Here is a 25881-nt window from a genome sequence, read left to right on the forward strand (position 1 = left end):
CTGTTGGGGGTGAAGGGAAATTGGTTTTAAAGGTATCACTACACAAGACCTCGTCAAATATGAACAAAACGGTCTGGAGATCACAAAAATTAAACAAAGAGAGATTCGTGAGTTTCATGGGGCTAATCTGGGGCGTCGCTAAAGTCGCCGACGTCTATGGGAGTGAAGCACGTCCTTCGTGAAAAACTTTAATTACAGACAGACGGACAGGGCAGTTCCCAGAGATTGCCTCCGCATAAAAAAGCATCGTCGTCCTGAGGTACGTAATTAACGCTTTCACTAGTATCGAATTTACTAGGCATTTTATTGGGGAAAACACCGGATGATCTTATACTGTCAAGGAAAACCAAGTATTTTAGTATAATTATTGACGAGATTAACACTCGAAAAGTTATAGACCATTTCTTTAATCATCGTACTTAAATATTTAATTTCCTAGCACCTCACCATCCTACCGTTCAATTAGTTCCTTCCTCTATTCTTCCGTTTTTGTTTACCGCTCCTTTAGTCTCCAGCTCTTTATTCCTACCACCCCCAGGATCCTATTTTTGTCCAGTCCTTCAATCCTTCATTTCTGCTCATCTACTGCCAACCCTTCATTCCTGTCACCCTCAGTTTTCCTTCCTGCCCCATTCCTCTATCCCTCCCCGTCATTCCTCATCTACCTTTACTCTTCTTCTCACGTCCAGCTTTCCTCATCTCTCATTCCCAGCACACTCTTAGTCCTTCCGCCTTTAAATTCTTTTCTCCGCCATTGACTATCATCTTTCCAATCCTTCAGTCCTACCATTCCTTCAGTCCTCTTCCCTCAACCCTCTTTCCCTCCCTTACCACACTTTTATTCCCACCACATTAATTCTTGAACCTCTTCTCCCCCATCTTTCTCTCCCCCTACTCCCCCTCCAGTCCCCGAAAATTCGATCTTACCACACCTTTAATCCCTGAACCCCAATCCTTCTGTTTGTCTCTTGTACTCTGCCTCTCCCGAATACTACATTCCCACCATCACCACATTCCCTCTTACTGCCTTTCCAACGTTACCATCACCCCATTCCTCTATCCTGTTTCTCTACCCCCCTCCACATGTCATCTTCATCTGACGCTGCCTGCCAGCTCTACATTCATACAACCGCCTCATTCCTCTCCCCATCCTCTGCCTCTTTCTGACGCCACTCCATTCCCCAGTTCCCCAAACTTTCACTCTTACTATACCATCAGCTCCTTTCCCTGTTCCTCTGTTCACTCTCCGAACTCTATCGCACATTCCTTTCCTGTTCTTTCATTCCGTCCATCCTCTCATTCTATTTCCCCCATCCCTCTGACCTTCCTAACCACAGTGAGACTCTCCATTCCATCATTTCTCCCACCCTTAGTCCTCTTTCCCCTATCCACCTACCTCTATTACATTTAAATTCTCCAGGCCTCTACTCCTCATCACTTCATTATCTCTCTCCCCTAAATTTTCCCTTACATTATCATCCCCTTAAAAACCCTTTTGCTCTTCCCATCCACTGAAAGACCCTAGTCCTTCATTCCTACTACATTTAGCTCCTATTATCTTTACCCTTCCACTACTTAATCCTTTGTCCCATCCACCCCATTTTTTCTTACTCCATTACCCCTTAAAATCCCAGCCCTAATCCCTCTCTCTCCCTCGTTCATCCCTCATCCATCTCTCTCCCTGATTCATCCCTTCTTCCCCCTTGCTAAGCTCTTCTCCCTTTCGCTACTCTTATGTCCAGCCAGGCAGTCTAACCTACCCTCACTCAGACACGGTGATCGATGAGCCTCCCTCCTTCCTTCCTTTTATTCTTCTCCCTCTCTTCCTCCTTCCTGCCTTCCTTCCTCTCTCCTCCTCCTGTTCTTCTTCTCCCCCTTCCCTGCCTCCTTGCGCCCCCACCCCAAGAAGCTCAACCCATGTATTTCCCATTTCCATATTGACGACATCCCTGAACACTCATCAATCCCCGTAAAAGGATCAGCCAAGGAAGCAAGGAAGGACCTGAGGGGGACTTGGGAAGGGGGACTGTTGAGAGGAAGATGCGGAGAATTTGGAAGCTGTCTGTCTACGTAAATGGAAAGGACCTGGTATGACACCTTCTCTCCCTCTCTCTCTCTCTCTCTCTCACACACACACACACACACGCACACACACACACAAGTTCCTTTCAACAAACTGGAGCAGACGGGGGAATGCATACAATAATTATCGTCGATTTCAGTGACGAATCTCTGGCTTCTGATATCATATTTTACAATACCTCGTAAGGAAAAATAAAGGTACTGAAAACAAATAAGAAACGCGTACCATTATGATATTCTTAGCGTCCGTAATAATAAAATAATATAATACGGCCATATTAAAAAAAAAAATAAGCACCATATAGCTTCTTATAACTTTTCATTCATATCGAAGTCTGCCCAAATCTTGGAAAATTAATCCGAAAGTAGCAGGAATAACATTTGAAAACCCCTAAAATTGTCCAACTAAAAGGCTAAACGGTTTCACTACAGCCTTTCTACTGAACCCTGTGTATTTTCTCTAATGCCAGGTGAATTCGTACTGTTGAGCGAATTCCTAAGCAGCTAAAGAGGGCACAGAAAACAAGTAAGGTCAGCAAATGTCGGGCAAGCGAGGAGGAGAAGTGGAAAGGGTACATAGAAGCGAGAGTGAAGCGAGAGTAGGAGGGTAGGCCAGAGTAAGCCAAGCCACTGTGTCTGAATCAGGGTTGGCACTGAAAAGGACGAGGACTTTATGGGAGGAGAGGTGAGAGATAGCAAGAGTTGTTGGCCAGAACGTCGTTCAGGGACAAAGTACAGTATTTTATTGAATGATAGACTTTGGCATATATATGAAAGAAAATTTACTCAAAAAAAAAATCCAGCAATTATTAATTTTTATAATGTAATATACCCGCAATGGGCAACCGGAAGATGTTATAAATAAACAGAGCGTCCAATTATGGCTGATGGTGAGGCGCTACGAGGAAGAGAGAAGATGGTGAAGGAAAGAAGAATCTGCTGAGCTGTTATTCTCCTTGTTCCCTGCTCGAACTTTTTACGTGGAAGATACTGCCAAACTGTAGGGTGCTTTCATATCAAGGCAATTTTTTCCCACTCACCACGACAACGATTTTCATCTCATTTTTCATGCTGCCGTGAATCAATTATGTTACCCCTTAGACGGGACCTTACGATAGCGAAGGCGCTGGTGGTTCTTTCATTTTAATCCTTTTACCGCACCATCATTTACAGATTTTTATTCTTGCTCTAGCCAGACGATTGTATTCAGTTTAGGAGTTAATGAAGGCAAAATAAAACCCATCCAGTTTGCAAAGCTTTTCCTGAGCTTAATACAGCCGTCTGGTAGCAGGAAGCCTAGGATGAAAAGAAAATTCCTTGTCACTGTGTTTATTATACGTGTAGTCTGGTATTTAACTTTTTATCTCTTCCTCCTGCTTTCCTCTATCATTGCTCCTTATCAGCTATTTCGCCTACTGCTATCCCTCCTCCTGCCCAAATCCCATTCTCTCTCTCTCTCTCTCTCTCACTTGATCCCTATTAATTACCCCTCACTCAAGCTTCCCCTTGTACTCTGAATTGTCCAACTTCCTCTTCCCTTTCCTCCCTTTCCGTGGATATTCTCCCTTAAATTAGCGTCCTATCTGTGTGTGTGTGTGTGTGTGTGTGTGTGTGTGTGTGTGTGTGTGTGTGTGTGTGTGTGTGTGTGTGTGTGTGTGTGTGTGTGTGTGTGTGTGTTGATGTCTGTTTAATGCTTATGTGTCGATGAGCCTCTGCCTAAGCCCCTCCCCTCACACACACACACACACACACACACACACACACACACACACACACACACATACCGTCACTCGAGTCGACACTTACATCCCTGCTCCAGATGATCTCCTTGACGGGCGGGTTACTCTTCACCTCACACTCGAAGTACACGTCCTCACCCTCCGTGATGGGGCGACCCGCTAGGTTCCTTCCCAGATGGAGTTCCACTTGGGGCGCGACTGGTTCGGGGGAAAGTAAGAGAAAGGTTAGACTCTTTGTAAGTTTAGAAAAAGAATAAAGTGCCAGAAAATGCAAGGGAAGTTACAGGAAAGAAGAAAATAAACTGGGAATCGGGAAAGAAAGTGAGATATAAACAACATCAGATTTTGTGAGATAAAATGAATAAAAGCAGACTAGTGCGATATGACCTGAAACAAATCTGAACTGGTTGGAATGATGGACAAAGTAAGAAAATAAATAGACTAGTAGGACAGGTGAGAGGAAAGGCAAAATGGTTGAGGAAATGAAAAATGAAAATGCTGAGGCATAATACATGGAGTTTTTGGAGAGTGACTGAATAATAGACCGAGGAAATGCATATAAATTAAAAGAAAAAGTGATAATTGAATTGTACGAAGAGGAACATGAGAATTCTATTTTACTGAAAGATACTGAAAGTTACAGCTAACCTATTCAGTAAGAAAAGCCTCTCCTCAGTTGACAATGCTCGTCTGGCGTTGGTAAAACATACAGTATATACGTATACGAGATATCATCATACATAAGGAGTTCATCGAGGATGTATATAACAATTTAGAATGCGGGACCTTTCCTAACCCGAATGGAAGCATCTGGCAACAACAAGGCAAAAATATAACAGACATCATCGAATATGAGTTAACTTATGTCTGAAAATGAAAGAGGTAAAAAAAATGTAGGGGAGAATATAGTACGTCATTGTATGGTATGGAGGCATTACGATTGTCAGTGTGTTTTCTGTACGTGAGAATTGTTTTGGACCTAAAATATTCTGAATGATCAATGAAGAATATGTGAAAAAGCGTCAGGTATTGATCAGGAGTGTAGGTGAACGAGTAAGCGAGACTGCCTATGTATGGAAGTGCTGGTGAGGTGTGAATAAGAGACTTGGTTTGAGTTGGAGAGTTGGTGAAGTGTGAATAAAAAAGTTGGTTTGGGTTAGAAAGTTGGTGAGATGTGACTAGGAGAGTTGACGTCAGCGGAAGCACTGGTGAAGACTGAATGAGAGAGTTGATGTGAGTGTTGGTGAGGTGTGAATAAAAGTTGGTGTGAATGTGGGTTTTCGTGAGGTGTGAATAAAAGAGTTGGTTTGAGTTGGAGAGCTGGTAGATGTGACTAAGAGCACTGGTGTGAGTGGAAATATTTGTATGTTGTGATAAAAGAGCTGGTATGAGCCTGGATATTAGCATGAGAGGGAGTACTGGTGTGCGTAAGAATGCTTGAATAAGTGGACTTACTGGTGAGGTGAAAATCAGAGAGCTGGTGTGAATGAAGGTATTGGTGTGGTTGTCTGTGAGTGAGCGGGTGCTGATGTGGAAAAATGTGTTTATGTGAGCAGGAGTGTTGGTTTGAGTCGGTGATAGGGAAAATATGAAAGGAAATGTTGATATACGTAGAGGTGTAAGCATGAAATTATGAGATGAGAGGCAGAGAGCTGGTGAAACTTAAGGCTGCTTGCACACTATCTATTATCTGTGAGGATGCCAACTAACGACACCGCTACTCCTCTTTTACCTCTTCCAGTCACCGTTGGCAGTGATGTTAGTGAACGCGAGATCCACTAACGCAAGGATTCGTAGAGAGGCTGCCATAGTGCGAGTATCTTCAGTGACCTACACACCCTCTATAATGAAGCTTACCATGTTGGAGCTATTTTTCGCTGTTAGCCAAAAAAGAAACTGTTGAAGCGTCCCTCAGGTTTGGTATGAGTGTTGTATCCTATGTGGTTTTGGTGATTTCGTAACATCTCTTCATTAGCGATTTACTCTGCACATTACACCCCAGTATACCCTTGATGCAAACTATGTCGGTTTTAACACGACATAAATAAATCTACTAGATAACTTCAGGTGTAATACGAAAAATAAATCGCTAAGGAAGAGGTGCTAAAAATTCACCCACACCACTTAAAACGCGGGCCTGAACCGAAAGTGTTGGTGTTAGGGGAAGTATTGGTATAAGTGGTATAAGTGGGCCTGCTGGTGTGAGTGAGTGGGTGGGTGGAGTGCAATAGAGTGTGGGGAGTATGTCAGTGTCAGTGCCGTGGGTGGGAGTGGGAGGGACTGGGCATTGTTCAAAGGGTTGGAGGTCGTACGGCTGAGGACTAAAAGTTCTGCTAACATATCAACATTCTGTTTTTACTTTCTCCTCCTGGCGATTTACTGGTTTGGAATTTTTCTCCGCCAAAAGGTGACTCTCTTTGACATGGCGCATCAGGGAGGAGTATGGCGGATGTACCATAACTGTGGAAAAGACGCAGTGGAGTAGTAAGCAAATTTTTGTCCTCTACCGTATATCAGCGTGGGTCAGGTCGTGCTCTCTGTGGCACATGAGACATTGTAGTACTTCATTTCTTGCCGGTATATACTGTCCATTGCTCATTATTTTCTTGCATGTTATTTACGCAACCTATGTCGATGTCAGAAAGATGCCATTAATGTTCAAAATATTATCAAGGTGCTGGAGATGATGTGTTACGAAACCTCCTAAGCAAACGACATTACTGTGCAGGGGAAGGGTGATGACTATATCGCAGTCTGGCTAGGTGCACTAGTGTCAAGTGAGGTAGTTTCTGACTGGTGGAAGTCTGGTGGCGGATCGTAAGGGATGATATGTGGCTTACGGGGAGTAGTACAAGCAGCATAGCACAAAACTTAAAGGCAACGTGGAATGGATAATAAAGATGGCAATGGTGACGATGTCGTGCTCATGGTCCAGTAGTAAAATGAACATAGCACAGTACTTACAGGTAACTTGGAGGTCTGTGGATGTGTGTACGCTTCTGTTGGGGACGCTAGGGTTGTGTGCCCGGCAGGTCAGCACGGCGCCGTGGTCCTCCGCCGTCGGCACCAAGGTCACTATCGACACCGTGCGGTTCCCCAGGGCCCGAGACTGAACCAGCCAGGCAGGGATGAATACAGCGTTTAGCAATAAGGGAAGTCCGATATTGCTTGAACTTATCCTAATCCCACCCACGAGTCCCAACTAACTTTACAACTGAACCCCTCCTAAGCCTACCCTTGAAGCCTTACAACCCCTGGCCTTGACTCTGCTCTGTCCCTACCAATGAACTCTTACACACCTTGGCCTTTGATTTTTTCTAATCCTTCTCTTGAACCTCAGACAAATCTAGTCACGATCCCCTCATACCACTGTCCTTGAGCCCTTTATACCTTTGGCCTTGAATCCCCTAACCATACCTGGGAGCCATTACTAAACTTCCCTTTGAACCTATACTTACCCTACCCATGAGTTCTTATTATCCTTGACTGTGAACCTTTACTAACCCTGTCTTTCAGCACTATCCTTGAACCTTACCCTTGGACCCTACCTTGAAGCCCCACTACTAACCTTAGCCTTGAGTAACGTGGACTTCCCTGCGCGCGTCTTCTCCCAGGTGATGATGGCAGACGGATGTGCCCCCGACGCCAGACACTCCAGCTTCACTTGTCTTCCCTCCGCTAGAGGCTTAGAAGGCGTCCGTATTACCACGTTGGAGGGGCCCACTGAGGAGGTAGAGGATTAGGGTGCGTTGGTGGGTGCTGGGAGAGTGGTTGGTGAGTGGCAAAGGTAGGCAGGTGTGCAGGTGTATGAATAAGAAAGTAGGTGAATAGTGGGTTGGTAGGCAAGTGTTTGGGAAGGTAGGTGAAAGGGTCGGTAGGTGGGTAAGTGTTTAGGGAGGTAAATGAATGGGTGAGTAGGTGGGTAAGCACAAGCTAAGACAGAAAAAAAGTTGGACGACCATTAAATCACTGGAACTGAACTATTCACTCAGAATAAAAAGATTTACTAACTTAACACATACAGGGGTAAAATTCTGTGCATAATGTAAGTTTGTAATTGCATGCCTGTCTCCCCCCCCTCCTCCCTCCCTCTCTCTCTCTCTCTGTCTCTCTCTGGGTGCATTTCCTTTACACTGGTACGTCTTTAAAGCCACAAGTGCGGAACCCGAGGGATAGGTACAACTTTGTTCCTGAAATAACTTGGGGCTAGACTAAGTTCCTTTCTTTCATTCTTTCATTCACTCATTCTCTCTTTTGAAGTTACGAACATGATCTGCATTTAGACCAGGCAGACTACTTTAATTTTTTTTCTAGGAATTCAAAGAATATGATCCCTGCGCTTCGACCCATCTTCTCTGGGAGGAATAAAATCGCTTAATGGATGCAAGTAAAGAATTTGGTGCTACAAAGGTACTCTGGTGCTACAGAGGTACTCCTTCATGTGGTGGCACCGACCTAACCGGATGGCTCCACTGTCTGGCAACACAAACTTCCCCCAGCTACTTCCCAATCCCCTGCATGGAGGAGAATGGTGAAATACAGGTAAAGGCAACTTAAACCTGCAGTCCACTGGGTTCACCTTCCCGATTAGCCGAGAGTTACAACCACAAATATATTCAGATGTGGTCATGGTACTGTCTATGGTTTTTGTGATTTCTACTTTCCTTATAATGAAACCATAAACTATATAGAGTGAAAAACCGCATCATTTTCATTGCACTTCTCAGATGTATATATTTTTTAAAATCGTCGTACCACCAGGTAATTTGATCGAGCTTAGAGTAGACGCATAGCAGTAAAGTGGTTATTAAAGGCTATACCTAACCCCTCCATTTCAAAAACTCTATCCTTAGGTGACTATAAACGTCTGAAAGGAGCAAAAATCAATTAAAAAAAAAAAATAGTTCGTCGCCAGATTGAAGGGGTCAAGAAAGAGGCATGATTGAAAGGAAAAAAAAGAACACAGATAAAAGAGTGGCGAAGACTGTGGGAGAGTACACAGAAAGGAGAGAAGAAAAGTTTGGAGAGACAAGGGAAGGAAAAGTTAGAGAGTGAAGGAAAGTGGTAGGGAAAGAGAACCCTTAAAAACCCGTCTAAAGAAACAACTAAATCAACAGAAGCAATGTGTGTGTGTGTGTGTGTGTGTGTGTGTGTGTGTGTGTGTGTGTGTGTGTGTGTGTGTGTGTGTGTGTGTGTGTGTGTGTGTGTGTGTGTGTGTGTGTGTGTGTGTGTGTGTGTGTGTGTGTGTGTGTGTGTGTGTGTGTGTGTGTGTGTGTGTGTTTCATAAATTGCTTTATATCTCGCCCACGGACAGAACGACGAGTTGGAAGAAACAAAGGTCCTTGGTTCCTAAAAACGACCCACACAATCACACTTCCCTTTACTCCCCAAAGTCATGTCTGCTGCTGCTGCTCTGATAAAACTGTCAAACTTGCCTCCCACAAAACCAATTGGGGGAAACTTTTACAAACACTAGCCTCTCCCCCCCCCTCTCGTCCCCGGATGCCGTCCCACCTCTCGTCCTCGCGTCCCATCACAGCCACAATACCCCCGGAAGGATTACTGTTCCTTTGAGTGTCATAATCCACTTGTTTTCCTTCCTTTTGGTTGTCATGCCCTCTTAACCTTTTTATATGATCCTGGCTCTTTAACTTTTAACATAATTTCTTATTCAAGCTTTGCAACATCTTACTTATATATCCAGCTGAAGAAAATCATCTGCTCATGAGTACAGGAAAACATGACAAACCTCCATTTTTGAGAGGAGGTGTTTCTCACAGATGAAAAAACGGTTCAGCCAGTAGTGAAAACAATGCTCCCAACTAAAGTCTCTGTCATCAAAATGTCTTCTCTTGATCTGACTTAACCATATCCTAACATTCTTTCATCCTGAACAACACTTTCCCTTGACCTTCTCTTTTCTCAACGTCTTCTACCTCTGGCTTTCTCAGATCCGTGTCTTTCTGCGATTATTTTTGCCGTAACATCCCTCATCATAATTTTTGCCGTAACATATCCTCGCTGGCATTGTGTCCAGTGACCTTTGTACTCTCCCGACCTCTCTTTTTAATATCTTCAGTTCGTGACCTTTCCTCCGCCTAACCTTCTTTCTAGTGACTTAGTGATGTCTCGATCTTTCCTCCTGTTACTTGACCTCATTCCATAACATCCTTCAATGTAGCTTGATCTCCCTCTTTGACTCCGATCATTGTAATCTCTCTCTCTCTCTCTCTCTCTCTCTCTCTCTCTCTCTCTCTCTCTCTCTCTCTCACACACACACACACACACACACACACACACACACACACAAAACCTTACTACTTGAATTTTTCTCGTCCTAACCTTTCCAATGACACAGCGTTACATCGACCTCTCCTGTGACTAAAAGCCTCTGCCATGCTTAATTTGTTCGTCCTGACCTCCTTTCTCATGACCTACTGTGGTGCCGCCTCGACCTCTCCTCTTGTAACTAGATCCCTTTCTCTCTCTCTCTCTCTCTCCCTCACGGTCATTACTCTCCGGGCAAGATTTAGCGGTCATAATTAATCCTGAGTCTCCCCCCCCCCTTCCCTTGCCCCCTAAGGTTAATGCGCCTCCCGGGTCTCCATACCGACTCCCGTGAATGTATATTTGCGTGTTTCATTACCTCCACTTTCCGCTCATTATTCGGCCTGACTCGCTCCCTTCCTGCGTCTCATTTCGGCTAATGTGCCATCTTTATCTCCCCTTCCCTCCGGTTTTATGTTTCCATCTTGCTCTCTGTCTTGGGATGGTTTTAATTTGTGCTTTACTCGTTTCTCCTTTGTTCCTCATTATGCACCTTCAGGCCATTTATATTTTTTTGCCCTGGTTATAGCTTATCCATCCCCCTTCAAGGCTCCCAGGGCCGTCTGAGGATAACTTACGATCCAATCTTTGTCATAAAAAAGATAAAATGTAGCTAATGGTCAAATCTTTCGTAATAAAGATAAAATTTCGTTTCTTTGTTACTTATTTTGCATTTGATATCTTCTAGGTCCCATTTTTTATTTGTTTTTAGCTGTTCCCCTGCTGAAACTCTCCAGTCCTTTCGAGGGGAAAGGCTGAGACTCATAAGCTTACGATCGCTCTCTTGTCGCAATAAAGATTTTTTTCATTTCTCCTATGTTCCCGCCATCTACATTTCTGTGCCCTTGTTATGTCTTATACTTCCCCTGCACATCACCCACGATCTTTTGAGCAGGGTTGAGATTCAAGAAATTACTGTCAATTTCGAGCCACAACTAAACATTTATTCTCATTTCTCCGTTGCTCTTCGTTATGCATTCGACAACTTCCGGATTCATTTATTTTTCTTCACTGGCCACGGCTTATCTGTTCTTCCTCCTACTAATGTTCTCAGAATCTTTTGAAGAGAATGTTCGAAAATCACAAACGTACAAAATCGATTACTTCTCAGAACTAAGGCATATATATTCGTTTCTTCTTTCTTTTCCTTTATACACCTTACATCCGGGTACATTAATTATTCTGCCCTGGTTATCTGTCCCCTCCTCTCACGTTGTTAGAATTGCTTGGGGAGAATTGCCAAGAATCACAAACACTCTTACGATCAAATCCCTGTCGCTACTAAGATAATATATCGCAGGAAGGACACGGATAAGATAGAGCAGAATTATTCATTGCCTCTTATTCTTCCTCCATAAAAAAGAAAAATAATAATCTTACAAGGAATTCATCGAAAGTGTGTTCGTGAATGTGAGTCCAAACTGTGATTGTGTCCAAGTGGTTTTTTATTATGAGGGGTCTCCTGTAAACTGCAGAAAATCATCTAGAGGTCGCCAAAAAATAATTTCTTCATTACGAGATGCCTTTCCTTAGCTGAATGAAATCGTCTGTTAAGAGTAGGAACGAAGGTAAAAAGGCGTCACAGTAACAAATGGTAGTTATGGAGAATATTCATACAACCATGCCACAGAAAGGCTCCCTATACCACAAAAATCTATTACCCCATCCAGAGAAACCCTCCATCTTGCCACAGAAAAGCCCCTACACCCCTGTCACAAAAAGGCCCTGTACCTCACGCCACCAAGGTCTCCCTATTTTCATAGACAGCCTCCTTATACAACAGAAAGCCCCATTATACTACAGACAGACTCGCTAATACCACAGATGACCCCTCACACCCTGGCCACAGAAAGCCATCCCATACTAGAAAAAAAAACAACAACAACGCCCTCGGTACAGAAAGCTCTCATCACCCCTACCACAAAAAAGCTCCTCCAATCCTGCCAGAGAAAGCCCCTTAGTGCCACAGGAACCCCGATCATGCCACAGAAAGCCCCCTACACCTGTACCGCAAGAAAGCCCAGACAGACCAGATACAGAAAGTCTCCTAGTGCCACAGAAAACTCCCTACACCTCTACCCCCCCTCCAAAAAACAAAACAAAAAAACTCTACTCCCGCCAAAGAAAGCCCCTTAGCGCAACAGAAAGCCTCTACATCTCGACTGAGAAAGCCCCTCTCATGTCTTATTCGTCCCCTTAGCCTCCCCCTCCCTATTCACTACCGCCGAGTAATTAGCCTACACTATGTCCAATTTAGTGGCCCTTTATTCCTCAGTGTTTTATGGCGTTTGCTGGCTCCTTCTCCTTCCCTCTTCATGTCTCTGTTTTCCACCCTCTCTCGACTTCCTCACTCTCTTTCTTCCTCACTCTTTTTCTCTCCTTCTCCTCCTCTCTCGAGCGTCTTCTTTACATTGTTTCGGCCTCCCTTTCTCTCTTCCTTTTTCTCGCTTCTACTCTCACTTGCGCTTCCACTACCTTTGTCTCTTCCACTCTCGCTCTTACTCGTCTCACTATCACTCCCATTTCCTCTCCCACCCCTAGCTCCACACCACCTCTTGCTCTCATTCTGACTCATATTTTAACTCATTATTTTCCTTGTCGCTCTTACTTTCTCACTTCTCTCTCAGCCTGCTTCTATGGCCAGTATCTCTCGTATCTCTTCGATCATCTTCCTTCTCTCCTTTATTTATTCTACTTCACTTCTCCCCTCAGAATATAATTATTCTTCACTCTCTTCTACTCTTCTCTTCCTACTTTTTCCTACATTTTATTTGCTAGTTCTCATCCCTCCCTCCTTTCCATTTTTCCTCCGTGCCCGTTATCAAGCATCTACATTCTCCTCTCGTATACTCTTTTACCATTTTTTCTTCCTGACCCTTCCTTTCTTATTGTTTCGTTTCTCTCGATTTGTTTCCTTCATTTTGTTCCCTCTCTTCATATCTCTCTTCGTCCTTGCCCATTATCTCGCCTGACATCAACACCCTCCTCTATTTCCTACTACTCTTTTCATTTTTCTTTCTTTCCTCTTGTGTCTCGTACTTCTTCATCCTCATCTTCATTTAATCTATTTTTAATCTCCATCTTTTTATCTCCTTTCTTGTTGATGGTCATCTTGTCTTGCGTTTAGCGTTTATATTATTGTCTACCTTCTACCATTTTCTTTCCTCTTTTTTTTCTTTCTTTTACCAGTATATTTCTTTTCTCCACCTTCCTTCAATTCTGCGTACTTTTCTTTAATCCCTCTCTCCATCTCCCTCCTTCTTGGTTATTACCTCGCCTGACGCTTATATTATCTTCCTGCGCTTCTCTCGTCTTCTTCTTCTCCTCTTCTTTTTCTCAGCATGCTTCTTTTATCTCTCTTCTTCTTTCATCTCACTCCCTCTCTTCATCACCATCCTTCTTGGCTAATATTTTGCTTGACGTTTATATTCTTTCCTCGTTCCTACTAGTCTTCTTTCTTCTCCCTTTTCCTTTTCTTGCAGTGTCCATTTCCCAACTCCTCCTTTCTCTTCCCTCACTCCAACTTTTCCTTCCACCTTACTTATTGCTATATCTCCTTACTACTCATCTCTTTTCTTCTTTTCTTTTTCATTTCTCTCTGTGCCTCATTCCTCTCTCTTCCATTTCTCTTCATCTTTATTTACTCCACTTCTCTGCTCCCAATCTAAATTTTCGTCCTTCTTTCTCTTCTCTCCTCCCCTTTCCTCTGCCTTTGCTCGGTTACATTTCTCTCTCATACATTTCTCATGTCGCTCCCTCTCTCCATCTTTTCGTTCTCCTTATGCTTATTATCTCGCTTTCCATCCTTCATACTATCCCTTTATTTCGTTTTTTTTTTCCTTCTCAGCAAATCTTCTTCTTCTTCTTCTTCTTCTTCTCTCTCTCTCTCCCTCTTCGCACTTTTGACCCTTTCATTCTTATTCTTTCCATCTAGCCCCTACCAACCCCCACCCCACACACACACACTCCTCCCCACAAACACATGCAACAACCCCACCTCTTTCACACTCACTGTCATAAATTACAGTGAGTGAATACCCCAGTGAGAGGGAGGGAGAGTGAATGTAGTGAAAGCAAAAGGAAGAAATTAATGAGCCTTCACAACAGGACGCGGGGCTGTGGACAAAAGGAAGGATGGTACTAGCACTTTGGAAATGGAGACGAGACGGAGAGGGAAGGCAAAGGCGAGGAGGAGAAGAGAAAGGAAACGTTGGGTAAGGAGGGAAAAGCAAAAGAAAGGAGGAGGAGAGAACGAAACAGTGGGTATCGAAGGGGAGGAAAGGAAAAGGAAAGGAAGGGAATAGGAAAGGATAGTGGGTATGAAAGTGATGGTGTGTGTGTGTGTGTTATATATATATATATATATATATATATATATATATATATATATATATATATATATATATATATATATATATATATATATATATATATATCATAACTATTTATGTGTTCATTTACCCCTCCAGCTCCAGTATACTGTATATCCACTCTTCTATCAATATGTAATGGTAGAAGGGAAAATTATTAGAATGCTCCCCATAACACTCACAGTAAAGACCCCACAACACTCACAGTAAAGATCTAGGGAGACAGTGGTGGAAAGCGGCTCGGTGATGTTGTTGTTGGAGGCCCGGCAGGTGAGGTTGGCCTTGGCGTATTCTCTTGTGAGGGCCGGGATGGTGAGCTCTGACCGCACGTGCCTCACCACCACAGACTCGTCTATGTCTCTCGTGGTGCCCAGTAGAGCCCCATCCTTACCCAGCACCAGGCTCCTGTTGGTGAGCAGCTCGTTCCCTCTCCACCAGCTCACCTCGGGAGCGGGATGACCTATAGGGAGGAGAAACATAAAGGTTAAGCTTTTTATTGTAGTCAGATTAGTGTGATTTACCAGACAACTCATTATGGTCCACACACACACACACACACACACACACACACACACTACTTACCCCCCGTGGCGACGCAGTATAGAGTGAGTTTGTGACCCTCCATGAGCGGAGAGAGGAGGCCGGCTGGCACCTGTCGACTCCTCTCGTCCAGCACCACCAGACGGGACGGCACCACTGTAATGATGCCACACTATCATTCTACTATTTATATCCTATTATAGGGTAAAGGAGTGTGTGAGAAAGCCAGGTACAGAGGTGGCTGAGACTGGGGAATTAAATCTTTCACTACACCGACGGACGTAATTTTTGTAGTATATTCTAGCCACTTCATAATGAGTGTCAGTGTGTCTGAGAAAGAGAGGTACAGAGGTGGCTGAAGCAAAGGAATTATGTCTTTTACTACGATAATGTATTCTTGTAATTTTTGTAACCTTCAACGTTTTAAACTTTGAAGAAATAATTTTCAGTGACTGGGTTAGGAGTCGACTAATCCCATCAACATAATTTTTCTCCTGAGGCTGAACATATTCGTTTGGGGTTAATTGGGGATGAAGTTGGCAGAATGAATAACCTACGGATCATGACAAAGGTTTGACATCTATTCTTTAAATAGACAGTCGACGAGCTACTCTTTCTCGTAGTTTTATTGGATGTGCACCTATTTAATAATGTCAAAATAATGTATAAAGATGGACAGGTTCATCAAATTTCATGCATCCACAAAGTACAGTAGTATTCATGTTGTGGGAGTGGCCAGCTCTAACAGGTGAAAACAAATACACCCTACCACATGCACACCGCTACCACGTATGACCTACCACACCAGCTTATACTGCCATCACTACCAAACTCATGCTCCTACCACAATCTTCCTTACCATACCATGCCACCCTCAACTGTTATTAATGCAATTCACTACTATAGTAGCTTCCTAGAATATGGTGTTACTCAGGAAGAAGTGCTATGGTAAGGGTATAGGACTACAGTACCGTCTTATTTTGCCAGTGAGCTACAAGACAAATTTTGTGTGGTACAGAGAATGTGATAGAAATAGTGTGGATGAGGGAATGTGGCATAAAGAAATGTAATAGAGACTGTGATGGTGTGGCAGAGAGACTGTGGTAAAGAATATGTGGCAGAGAAAGTGTGGTACAAAAATGTGACAGTGAGGGAATAACAGAGAAAGAATGATAATGGTACCAGGGTTAGATAATGACACTCCACCATGCCATATCCTGGGAGATTTTGGACGTGGTATGCTAATTTATGGCAGTAACGGCGCCAATAAATAAAGACTAATGTAATAAATAATGTGGTGACTGCGGTGGGAGTGAATAAATAAAGAGTACTGTAATAAATAATCTGGTGACAGAGGCAGGAGTGAATGTAAAGTAGCATGAATGGAGAGAGAGAGAGAGAGAGAGAGAGAGAGAGAGAGAGAGAGAGAGAGAGAGAGAGAGAGAGAGGAGGGGGGGGGAGAAAAGAGTCGGGAAGGAAGGAGTTGGTAAGTGAGGAGGAGGTAGTGATGGGAAGGAGGGGAGAAATGCAGACGGGAAGAAGTGAGAAGCGCGATAAAAATAATGGGAAGAGTGAAATGAGGGGAAATAGGAAGAAGAAAAAAATACTGAGGGGAAAGAAAGGGAGGGGGATGAAAGAAAGAGGGGATGGTACAGAGAAAAAATGAAAAGAGCCAGGTGAGAGGAGGGGAGACTGGGAAGTGGAGGAGAGTGAAGAGGAAGGGGGCAGAAGTGAGAGAGGAAGAGAAGTGGTGAGTAAGAGGAGTAAGTGGGATAGGGAGGAGGGGATGAAGAGGGGAGGCTGAGAGATGGAAGGAGGGTGAAGGAGAGCGGATGGAGAGATTGGAGGAGAGGGGGAGGGAATTTAAAGGGGAGACACACAAAGTTTACCTGGTTTGTGTGTGGGTTGCCCGCTGGTAGGTCAATACACACACACACACACACACACACACACACACACACACACACACACACACACACACACACACACACACACACACACACACACACACACACACACACACACACACATCAAGTGCCTCCCTAATAAAATATTATGGTGAAAGAGTGACATGAAGTAAAATAGTTTGCGGCCACCCTTCTGGGATTAACGCGTAGGGCAATAGACAGGTAGGTAGGTAGCTTGGTAGAATGATAGACAGACAGATAGACAGATACACAAACAGACAGATTAACAGACGGACAGAGACAGAAATAAGGTAAGCTCAGTTAAAAGAATAAGTTCATTACGAGGGGTGTCTAAAACTGAAGGAAATTATCTACCATTAGCATGAAGAAAATACTAAAAAGATCATCGTATTGTAGGTATGTATTAGAATGGCTGGCTTTCACATGCATGACTTGGGTACCCGCCTTCACTTTGCATGTTTAGCCCATGTTGTACGGGCCCAGAAGGGAAGGTGATCCGGTGGGTCGATATCAAACCACTTTCTGTCATTATAAATCTTCAGCAAGTGTATCAAGAGTGGATGTAGCTATGGAAGGTTCGGGAGTGTAGGTTGAAACATGACTATCTTTTTTTCAATAAGCATTTCTGTCACTAAAAAACTTCATCCGGTGTATCAAGCGTGGGTGTTGGTATGGAAGGTTGGGAATGTAGGCTGAGACTTGATCATGGATTTTTTTTATAAGTATTTTAAGGCTTTGGAGCGTAGGTTGGTAAGTGGTTATGGAATTTTTTTTTTATAAATATGAAAAAGTTTTAAAGTTTAAGCTGGAAAGTGATTATAGGAATTTCTTTTTATTAGAATGGAATTATTTTCAGGTGTTGGTTGAGAACTGCGTATGATTTTTTTTGTATGTTATGGTTTTGTGATGTAGGGTGAGAATTGATTGTGTGTGTGTGTGTGTGTGTGTGTGTGTGTGTGTGTGTGTGTGTGTGTGTGTGTGTGTGTGTGTGTGTGTTAAGGGAAATGTTTGAGAATGCGAGTATGTATTTGTTATCAAGGAAACGTCCACAGACAAGTTATACGAAATTGCTTCTAGGGTCATTTGGCAAGAACATGCATCATCACACTACTACTAATCAGGACGAAGTTGAAGTAATTAGGTATAGAAGAAACTATTATGGCAGGTCAATTTAGCACACCTTAATCACAAACATCGTAATGGAATGGTCACGGTACTCGAATTTATCTGTAACGAATGACCTCTAATTATCTGCCCTGTGAGATATATGGCAATTAAATCCGAATGGCAAGGTGACGCCGGGCAGACTGCACTGAGGCACAAGTGTATGAGCCCTTTACATATATCTATCTTTCTACCTATCTATCTATCTATCATCTATCTATCCAGTAATGGGATATTCAAAGCCCAACAACTTTTCACAACATACAAAAATTTCACAACTCTTCAGTCAAATGTGGAGCTATAATATTGTTCGTACTTGACATTCAGCGTGTGTGAAGAGTAATATTGTGTATTGCGTGTAGTATTCTGAAATGTCAATGTACCGTTAGCAGCTACAATAATCACAGACACTATTATTACTGGAAAAATAAAGGACATCGTACATTATCTGACATGGTCATAAACACTAACTTATATGTATACTAGAAGGGTATTTTTAACATTATACATTTATCTGAGTATCATTTCCAGATGTAAGACTTATAAACATTAACTTACTGAATAAAATGAGCCTCACTACCGTGTCTAAAAAAGGCACCGTAAAATTTGCTTGCTCAGGAAAAAATAAACTGTGTCTTTTTGGCCTGTATAAGAGAAAATAATACATATACTCTGGAAACACTGGCAACCTGCGTTACAAGCCAAGGATATATTCCAAAATATTATTACTTTTATCTTACGAACAGCAGTGCAAATAAAAGTGGCAAATGAGCTTTACAAGTAGTATTTTCATTTTAACAGGACTATATCTGTATATTTACTTAGGACAGACCATTTTTAACACCTCACATACACCTGACCATACCCTGCTCACTCTTCTCACATTCACATATACCCTTACTAATAATTCTCATATACACCTCTCCACATCTCTAATAACACCTCCCACAAACACCTCCCCACACCCCTCTACTCATACCTCTCACATACTCGTACACTTCTACACACCTCTATTAACGCCTCACATACACCTCCCCACACCAGTCTACTCACTCATCTCACATACACATGTACCTCTACTCATACATCAAACATGTAATTCTCCTCCACACCTCTACTATCAACCCTCACACACACACCTCTCACATCGCTCTGCTCATTCCTCACATACACATATAGATTGACGACTCACCCCTCTCATTTCCCCCCTTCCCTCCGTCATTCTTTTTGTTCCATCTTTTTTCTTTCCTCATTTTTTTCCTCTCTCTCTCTCCAACCTTCCCTCCCACCCTCTCTCTTACACCCTTTTGCCATATCTCATAAATACACCCATCATACACAGCATTGCTCACATCTATGCTCACGTTTCTTTTATACAGCTTTTTTACATTCAGCTCATTCCTTTAAAACCTCCTGGCAGTGTTAAACTTTAGGAATTTATATATAAATAATTCTACGGAGATTAATGCAAAACTATATATCGTTTCTCCATCATTTTTTTTTTTCTCTTTTTGAGGGTGGAAAAGGGCACAATGGAAAATTTTACAGCTGGTGCTGAGTTAGGGCGACGATATATAAAATTACGCAGTGTTTGAATGGGCAAACTGCTTTTAATCAACGCCTATTTTTACGAGGATTTACGGAGAGAAATATATATACTGTATGTTCATGGTAATATGAGAGCCAAAAAAAAAAAAAAAAAAAAGGCAACGGTAGGCAGCTATGTAAATGATGCTGAAAATTCCCGCAAAAACACGAATATAAATAGTGGCAATGATTACGAGGGAATTTTGTTTCACTGTATATTTTATGGAGAATAGGGTGATATCGATATATCATGAAGAGCGCAGTGTGGATGTTTGTACAGAGAGCTGTGTCAATGTTTGTAAAGAGCGCTGTGGAGATGTTTGTATAGAACGCTGTGTGGATGTTTGTATTAAGCGCTGTGTGGATGTTTGTATAGAGCGCTCTGCGGATGTCCGTATGGAGGTTCTGTAAGCCTTCACCTCTCCTCAAAAACGATAAATTATTCGTCAACAGCGAAATATCCCTTGCTAATAATGACCATAAAGATAAAGAAAAATCATAGGTAAGCTTGGTCAAATTACACTGTGCCCTTATAATTATTTTATTCATTTATTTATTTTTTGAGGAGGTAGCAGTTTCGGCCCAGTGAATTGGACTGCACATTCATTCACACATCATCCAAACCTTGTATAATAGACTGGAAGAATTATACCTACATAAGGAAAAACTGTTTAATGTAGATTTCCACGAGTCGAGTCGAAACCGTTGTACAGTATTTCCCCAGCAAACAATTATTCTGAATGCTCTTATAAATCTTCTGGCTTTCCCGTCTTGGCTTGAATTATATATGGAGTGTTATGTGGTGCACTCCATCCCCTATCCTGTTGACAGTTTTCTCTCTTCGTACACTAGCTTTCCTTGCTGCCAGATCCTATAGTCCTCCCACTTGAATAATACACATAAAAAAAATCCGTACAATACAGAGCAAGGGCAACACAAAATTCTTTAGTACAGAGAGTAAGGGAAACAAAAATTCCCCTACCCCAGACAGTGAGGTTAATGAAAATCTGCTTACCCTAGACAGAGAGGGTATTGAAAAACTCTCTACTCCAGACAGAGAGGCTAACGAAAAACTCTTATCTTAGCCTAGACAGAGAGGATAACTAAAAACTCTTTACCACAGACACAAATGCGAACGATTAACATCTTACCAAAGCCAGACTGGCTAACGAAAAACTCATTACCACAAACAGAGAGGTTAACGATAAACTTACCATAGACAGTGAGGTTGACGAAGGCAGAGAGGGTGGGACCGTCGAGGAAATCCACCCTACACCTATACCTGCCCGAGTCTGAGCCCAGCAGGGGGTCTATGATGAGGTGGCCCCGTGAAAGCTCCCATCTGACGCGACCCTCCACCTCACTACCGATGAACTCCTCCCTGTTCCAGCTCTCTCGCAGGTCGATGCTGGGAAAGAAAGAAGAAAGGATGATCTTTAAATGAACGGGTGGATTGCATTTTATATAATATAATTATTGTAATTAAAAATGAAAACAGTAATATAACAGTTTTCTGGCCTTTTCTCGACGCCTCAGAGACTAAACTGTTCCAACCTCAGCTAGCTGGTACAATGACAAGAACGCCTCAGGTGGTAATAACCTTATCAAGCCCATAAATTTAATGCTTTCGGAAAAAATGGGAGAGTTCAAATCTCGTCCCGGAAAAGAAATTCAAGGAGAACTCAAAGCACACACACACACACACACACACACACACACACACACACACACACACACACAAAACAGCTACCTGACTGTACTTAACACCTACACTTTCCGCCTTCTTATTTCCCTTTTCTTCCTGCTTCCCTCTCAGCATCCAGCTAGCTCAAGGGAAGCGTGAAATTATTAACTCCAATGGTTGGGACAAGTCTTGTGTTTTGGTATACGTCAGAAGTTTTTTTTTTTTTTTTTCCTGAGAGTCTGAGGGTGTCAATGATTGTTACCTATGTTACTAAAGCACAAATAACTATAGAAAATCGCCGACCCATTCTTCTCAAATCTCACGACTCCCGCCTTATTCCCTCCCCAACTCCCCATTATGCTTCTCTCTCTCCCAGTCTCCACCCAGCTCTCAGGAAGCTCAGGTATCATTAATGTCTGGGCTATTTCAGGAGACTCAAGGAACGGAACATATCTCCGTAAATCTTTTCTCATCCCCCACCTATACTTACCCTTTACATTCCTCCTTCGGCTCCCCTTTTCCCTTTCTTCATGCTTCTCCTCCTCCTAGCATACCCCCAGCCGCCAGGAAGCCCAAGGGCTATTAAAAACTGGAGTCTTTTTTTACACATACATCACAAAGGAAAGAATAGTCATCTCCATATTTCCTTTCCTTATAACCCTACATTCCTCTTTTCTGATTGCTCTTTTCTTCCCCCTTCCGCTTCACCTTCCCAGCATCACCCCCAGCCCCAAGGAAGCTCAGGAGTTATTAATGCTTGAGCTATTTCAGGAGACCCAGCCGGCCACGTCGCCATAAGCCTGCAGGGGAAACTCAGCAGATCACGGCCAGCAACAGTGGCTAAATCGGGTCATTTGGGATATTGACGAGGCCTTCATTGGTGGCCCTGACTGTGTGTGTGTGTGTGTGTGTGTGTGTGTGTGTGTGTGTGTGTGTGTGTGTGTGTGTGTGTGTGTGTGTGTGTGTGTGTGTGTGTGTGTGTGTGTGTGTGTGTGTGTGTGTGTGTGTGTGTGTGTGTGTGTGTGTGTGTGTGTGTGTGTGTTTTAAAGGCTATGACCTCCACCCTAATGACTCCTGCTCTACCCGTGCTCTTTTCTAAATATTCATTTTTTTTCTTTTTCCTGTACAATTTTCTGTTCTTTATAAAATTTTCCCTGTCTCTTTTTGTCTTCTAACATTATTATTATTATTATTTTTTTTTTTTGTTTCTACCATTTTTATTATGAGCTTTTCTTTCGTCTTCCATTACCTTTTTTTTAGCATTTTCTATTTTTTTCTTTTACTCTGTGTTTTGCTGAGCTCTTACTTTTATCAGTATTCTTACACTCTCTCTCCCTCTCCCCCTCTTTTTTTTTTTTTTTTTTTTTTGCTTCCTTCCTCGCTGCTTAGAACTTTTTTACCTTTTCCTTTATTTTTTGTCTTTCTTTTTGCAACATTTTTTTCATTTTACTTTTCACCCTTTGTTGCAGCTTTCATTTTTGTTTCCTATTTCTTCATCAATCTTCCCCTTTTTTTTTTACTCATCTTTTTTTCTGTTCTGCTCCTGTATTTTTTCTTCAGAACTTTTCTTGTTTATTTGTTTTGTTCGCTTCGCTTGCTCTGTCGATTTTTTCTTCAGAATTTACATACACCGATGCATACAATACGAAATACAGAATTGTATATAAATCTAGGTAGAAGTAACACGTTCCCTAGCCACAAAATACAACTCAAGAGTGTTTGGTTTAGCCCCAATACTTGATCCCTTGCCAAAAATTCACTTCCTCACTAGGCCTCTGTGCCTCTCTCCCTCCTTGCTTGTAATTTACCGGCAAACTTCACAGTATTTTAGTGTTTTTCTTGTCAGTCAAGTGGAGAGAGGAAAGTTCAAGGTATGCCGCGTTTTGCAGTACTATGACTCTCCTCACATAAACATCATAATCAGTTATTTTAAGATAGCGCATATATATCTTTCCTTGTTGCTTCTTTTTTTCCGATCTCTGAATATGAAAGGGTGGACTGATTACAAAGCCGTAAATACCTTTCCATAATTTCAGGCGATCCAATGATACAACGAACCTAAAACTTCCAAGCTGCTATAACTCACTCTCAGCTGAATAATCTAGCCCGGCATTATCTCCAGCAGAATACAAGAGGCTTTCTGGCTATGAGAGGATTATTGTTATAGATACTAACACTCAGGCTCCTGTGTTTACTCTCAGTTATGTATAATCATTCGCTGTCTGCTGGAACACCAAAGAAAACTAGATTTACCCTGGCCATGTTAGGGTCAATGATAGCCATATTAACACAGGGACCTATACTCACCCTCAACTGAACACAGTCACGGTGTTTTAGCTGGAATAACATACTGGTGTCTCGACCGTCAAAGAGTTAATCGTAGACCCGTGAAATACCAACTGCTATCTCTGCAAGCCATCACATGATATAAAGAACTAACAGCCGTAAAATGACTTTTACTCTGTCATGCTGTCAAGTAGCGGAGAGTAACTATGTAGGTGTATAATAATTTTCCGTATCTTGGCAAGAGATCTAAAGGTACCGGAAGTAAGTATAACCCATATTTAAGCGTGTGAACAAAAGGAATAAACGCACTGCAGATCATTAAGATAATTTCTCTTGTCTTGTAATGCTACTGAATGTTAATTGCATAGCATAAAAGTATTAAAATAACTCCCACGGTTACTGTCCTGCCATCTTTAGGTATGAATCAACTACGAAGATGAAACGTAACTTCTTTTTTTATAATGGTAAACGATCCCCAACCCCTTCTCTCTCTACCTCTATCTCTGTCCCTCTATCTATGTCTATCTATCTATCTATCTATCTATCTATGGGTATTATTTTCCAAAGCTATATTAAAACTTCTTTCTTCTTTGGCAAGTAAAATAAAGGTATAAAACAGGTACGAAGCCGTAAAATAACTTCGCCCACCTTGGTAAGCGATGTGACCTACTTTGCCAAACTAGCGGTGTTCTCGTGACGTCAGGGTTTTAGTGGCTGAAACACTGGCCAGGTTCGTGCGGGGCCAACTTTGTACTGGAACACCGTGATACTTTGCTTGACACGCAGAGTTTAGCTGCTCGTGCCAATGGAGTACAAAGTAGTTGGGTTATCAAAGGAATAGGCCATTAAGTTCGCATGTATTGTTTAGGTTGGGTGCATGTATTCCATTTGATTAGCTGTTGTTGATGGACTGTGAAAAAGGGTATGATTTAACCCCCTTACGATCAGAACAACTCTTGTGCTTTATCCTAGCTAACACCATACGTTCAGCTGAGAATAACCTAAGTTGAGTGTTAATAGTGTCACTATAAATCCTCTCATGGTCGTGACAACTCTATCGCCCTGTTCCAGATAACGCCAGATGTTTTTATTAAGCTGAGTGCTAGTCATGGAAACCTAGAAGTAACAGATAATGTGTGAGATGGTTAATGTTCTCCTTTAATTCAGTTGGCTGCATACTGATATGTCATTAAAATAACAGTTCACTTCGCCACAGATATACGGTGTTGCAGCATGGGCAATACGTTCTGACTCCCACAATCCACTCCCTCACAACGACAAAACACTTGCTTCATGCACAAAATGGGAATGTTACGGGTCATTTACCATCATCAGCGCCTGAGTGCACATCCATAAAACTGCACTCTGATAACTCGCCTGTAAAAAGAGCAGGACGATACGTGGCCGCGTCGAGTGCTGAGCTGAAGTTATAGTTACAAAATGGGAGTTCCAGGGATACGTTGACTCTCCAAACTACACAACAAAAATAATGTTGAAATAAGTAGATTCTCATGTTCAAAAGTGTAAATCAGAATATTCATAAAGGTGATTTCTATGTTCAAAAATGTTAATCAGCTTAAGACATCGTTAAAAGCAATGCTACACATTTAAAGGGGTGGATGAGCAGGGCTGGAATCGCACACCTTGTAACAATGCAGGGATTTGATCTATAGTTTCATAGTACGACACAGATGAAAGAATATGGAATTGTCGATGTAGCATCCTTTCTTCTCTGATTCATGTCCCATTTCTCCCACTCCACATCAGCATACAAAGGTGCCATGAGATGTGTTTCATAATTTTGTTTTTGAGGGGTTTATGTAACCTCACCCTCCGAGACTAACACTACATCTTTACCAGGCAACAAGGTGGAAGAAGCCTCATTAAGTAAAGTGCCCGAGGGAAAAAAAAAAAAAAAAAAAAACTAACTCACCGGCTATACTCCAACTTCTGCTCTCTACTTTCCCTCACAAAATAAAGTAAGAAATGCCGCAAAGCGTAAGTAATGTGTATAACAAATTTCCATTTTCCGTAAACTATAGGTGTTACTTGCAGCAGTACATCAAGCTGTCTGGGGACCTCACTCTGTAATTTGTGTAACTCAGCCTTTTGAACAGACAGACAAGCTAACAGGCCTTGTGTTATATGTTAAAAAATGAGGTAAAGGTATGCTG

The 25881-nt window shown here is 42.3% G+C and overlaps 1 protein-coding gene across 1 annotated transcript in view; it reads right to left on the reverse strand.

Annotated features, from left to right (window-relative positions):
* LOC145409291 (synaptogenesis protein syg-2-like) overlaps window positions 1–25881 on the reverse strand; it is a 53654-nt gene that overhangs the window by 14160 nt on the left and 13613 nt on the right. Inside the window, exons 3-8 of the mRNA XM_080279769.1 lie at window positions 20952–21145; window positions 15101–15214; window positions 14724–14978; window positions 7390–7544; window positions 6786–6930; window positions 3889–4019 (exon numbers count right to left, since the gene is read on the reverse strand). Coding sequence (XP_080135895.1) covers window positions 3889–4019; window positions 6786–6930; window positions 7390–7544; window positions 14724–14978; window positions 15101–15214; window positions 20952–21145 — 994 coding nt within the window. The remainder of the gene's footprint in view (window positions 1–3888; window positions 4020–6785; window positions 6931–7389; window positions 7545–14723; window positions 14979–15100; window positions 15215–20951; window positions 21146–25881) is intronic.

Source organism: Coenobita brevimanus, chromosome 80 (assembly GCF_032717465.1).
Source record: "Coenobita brevimanus isolate Jiangsu-jjx chromosome 80, ASM3271746v2, whole genome shotgun sequence".
Classification (NCBI taxonomy): domain Eukaryota; kingdom Metazoa; phylum Arthropoda; class Malacostraca; order Decapoda; family Coenobitidae; genus Coenobita; species Coenobita brevimanus.